The 3,624-nt window shown below is 35.2% G+C and overlaps 1 protein-coding gene across 1 annotated transcript in view; it reads right to left on the bottom strand.

The window, feature by feature from the left end:
* Positions 1–1,537, bottom strand: part of ATG4C (autophagy related 4C, cysteine peptidase) — an 86,000-nt gene extending 84,463 nt beyond the window's left edge. Inside the window, exon 1 of the mRNA XM_006879771.1 lies at positions 1,383–1,537. Coding sequence (XP_006879833.1) covers positions 1,383–1,458 — 76 coding nt within the window. The 5' untranslated portion in view covers positions 1,459–1,537. The remainder of the gene's footprint in view (positions 1–1,382) is intronic.
* Between the last annotated feature and the right edge of the window lie 2,087 nt (positions 1,538–3,624).

The following is a 3,624-nucleotide window of genomic DNA, read 5'->3' on the forward strand; positions in this document are numbered from 1 at the left end:
CTGACAAAGAAGATTAATCAGAACTGGCTTTGACAAGCACTGTGGCATTTGGACAAGAACAAACTGGGAGGAGGGTAGAGAGAATAGTGCAACAAGGAATGAATGGAAACCCAAAATCTCTGTAAATGTTTATGAAAATTAATAAAATATAGGAAAAAAAAGTGTCTTCATTCTATAACTCAGTCTCTTTTTTTTTTACGTCCCAGTTTCTACTTATAGCAGCAAGATATGAAAAAGAAAATGTTAGGATTTTAAAATGAAAATTAATTCAGTAAAACTAAATAGAGAAATGCAAGTATAAGTGACAAACAGATTGGCCATTTAATAATTTAACACAAAACAGTGAATGCTTATGAGATAGGAACTTCCTCAGAAAGGAGAAAGCATGAGAAAATTTTTTTCAAGGCAAAGGAAATGTTCTATATATTTACTGGACTCTTGTTTTCATCAGTGTATCTGTTTCAAAACTACTTAAATTATAAATTTACTATCTACCTTACACATAAATTCAGCTTCAATTCCAAAAATAATCTAAAAACTGATTAACTAAAAAATATTTCCACTATCACCATTTAACAAACTACTCAAAAACGTACTAATTTGAAACACTTTTTTACTTTACATAGTTCTGACTGGCTAGGCTCAAGTGAGAATTTCTACCAGTCTTGCTTGGGATCTCAAATGTAGTGGAAATCAGATGGACAAATTTAAATGAGTAGGCTCTCTTAAGTGGCCACAGGGTCTTTCTTCTTTCTGTGGCCTTTCCACGTGGTTTTGCCAGCAAAGTATCTGGACTATCTGGTTACATGACAGCTCAGAGTTCTAACAAAGCAGATGGAAGCAGCTTAGAACTCATACACTATCACTGCTATCTTGTTCTATGTAGTGGGAAGCACAGCCCAGCTCCAATCAATGGGCAGAAGAAAGACAGCACAGGAGCCGTTCACTTTGGAGATTAGCTACCAGAGATAGACTCTTACAAAGAAACTAGAGTTAGTAAGCTAGAAATTTGAAAATTACAAATTAGGCCTTAAAACACAGTGACAAAACAAAAAATGATTAAGGTTATAATGAGAGATAAGAAACATTCAGAAAAAGGGTGTTTTATTTGTTAATTAAAAAGAAAAGAAAGTTGCTATAGGGCATACATTTGTGGAAAAAAGCAAAAATTAAAGACTTTCTAGAAGGTATGGCACAATGTCTTTAACATAAAACTGTTAAATGCCACATCGCTTCTAGCTCCTGCTTCAGCATACAACATGTACAGATATGTATAATTTAAAGACAATTTCAAACAACTGCCAGTGACTTAAGGGGAATAGATGACCCAGAGTTTCAAATATTTCTTCTGATCGATATAATTTTTAAATCATGATACTTACTATACTTCATGTTGTTCCAAGCAGATATAAATTTTGTCTTTAGCTTGTCAACTTCATCAGTTCCTGTAGCTTCCATATTCAAATTCTAAAGAAAAAGCCATCACTTGGGTACATCCTTTGGTAGAGTTTAAACCATTATACTGATGGAAAGGGAAAAAATTATATATAAATCATGAGTATATATTACATATTGCTCTACATTTAAAGTTATTTTAAGTGATAGTTACAATTTTAATTAAGAGATGAGCAAACTAATTTGCATTTTACAAAAAGAAATAAAAACATTCAATAATAAATACAAGAACATTATCATATAACCCCAAACAAGAGTCTCACTTAATTGCTCACAGCTGAATATAATAAATCAGTTGAGAAACGTAGCTCAGTTTTGGGGGCTTCAAGTATATAGTATTATTTATAAATGCTGAAAAATTTTTAAATAGGTTTCCTTTCTATTAAATAAATCATAATGTAAATATTTTTATTTTTTTAAAAAATCCAGGTATTTCCCATTTTTATTTCAAATACTACAATATTCTGTTGTTGTTAGGTGCTGTTCAAGTTCAGTACAACTCACAAACACCTTGTGAACAACAGACCTGAACTCTTCCCTAGTCTGTGCCATCCTCATCATCTCGGATACACTTGAGCCCACTGATGCAGTAAACTATGTCAATCCATCTCATTGGGGGTCGTCTTCTCCTTCGCTGATCCTCCATTACCAAGCATGATACCCTTTTCCAAAGAATAATAGCCTTGCCTAGTTATATGTCCAAAGCATGAGAGATGAAGCTTTACCATCTTAGTCTCCAAGGAGCACTCTGGTTGTACTTTCTCAAGACTTATTTGTTTTCTCTTTTGTCAGACTTCTCCAACTCAACAGCTCAAAGAGATCAATTCTTCTGTCATAAGCCAGTCTATTTTTTAAATTGTGTATTGAGTATAAATTTAAATTGAGGGGGTTTTTTTTATGTTGAGTATAGAGAAGAGCAATGAATATATCATGGACTGGTAGGGGAACAAACGGGTTCATCCTGGAGAGGGTGAAACCAGGCTGCTCCTTGGAGGCAAGGATTTTGAAGCTCCATCTGAAATACTTCGGGCATGTTGCAAGACGGGCCAGTCCTTGGAGAGGGACATCATGCTTGGGAGAAGAGAGGGAGAGTACAAGAGAGGAAGACCCTGGATGAAATGGATTGAGTCAGTGACTAGGATAAAGAGGTTAGGTGTGTCACTAGGATAAAGAGGTTAGGTGTGTCAGAGACAATAAGATTGGCTCTGGATAGTGTAGGCTTCAGAACTGAAGTATATATGACCGTTATGAGTTGCAAGCAACTCAATGGCACATAAAAACAACAACTAAAAAGTACTGACACATTTCACTAAGAGACATTCAGACTTGGTTTCATAATGTATATTAAAAACCACTAATTACACACTGCAATTCTGAGGCAGAAGAAATCATAGTACACCAGAAGAAATGAAAAAGCCAATGGTGACTAGAGCACAGAAAGCAATTCTTATGGCATAATGTATGTAAGGTAGAGAGGAGAAGGGGCCTAGTAGACCAGGTTAAGAATTCTGGATTTTATCTTAAGAGCAGTGCTTTCAAACAAAAACATATCAGAAGTGGATTTTGATACCAGATTTTAGGTGTATATATGTTTGTTTTACTCCAGAAGCAACATATAAACTGAAAGGAAACAAGAATAGACAATAGGAGCTACTTTTAGGGGAGTTACTAACAGTATAAGGCTACAATACAATGCTGGAAAGTAAAGCAAAGCAATGGAGGTAGAGAGAAACGATCACATGAAGAAACACAAAGAAAATTCAGTAAGTCTTAGTAATGAAAGGGTTGTTGAAGGTGAATGAAAAGGCATGTGGTCAGGCACATCTGACGGCCTGAAATTAAAAAGATGGACCTAAATGTGAAAGAGGAGATACTAGGAGGGGCAGGTTAGGGAAAGAAGTTCAGAAATGTAAAATGTGAAGGCTCTAAGTAAAGAATCAATTACTTACTCATTTAAGAAAAATTATTGCCAAGCACTGTTCTAGGTACTATCTATACAGAAAAGAGGATAAATACTCTTATGGAGCTTATCGTGTAGACGAAGCATTTGGAAATAGAGATCCGGAATTTAGAGATGTCGAGGCTAGAAATAAAAATCTGAGACTTGCTGGTGGTGGTGGTGGTGGTGGTGACGTGCCATCCAGTTGCTTGCAACTCATAGTGACCTTA

The sequence above is a fragment of the Elephantulus edwardii genome, unplaced genomic scaffold (genome assembly GCF_000299155.1).
Source record: "Elephantulus edwardii isolate Elephantulus edwardi_28Jun2011 unplaced genomic scaffold, EleEdw1.0 scaffold00005, whole genome shotgun sequence".
In the NCBI taxonomy this organism is placed as follows: domain Eukaryota; kingdom Metazoa; phylum Chordata; class Mammalia; order Macroscelidea; family Macroscelididae; genus Elephantulus; species Elephantulus edwardii.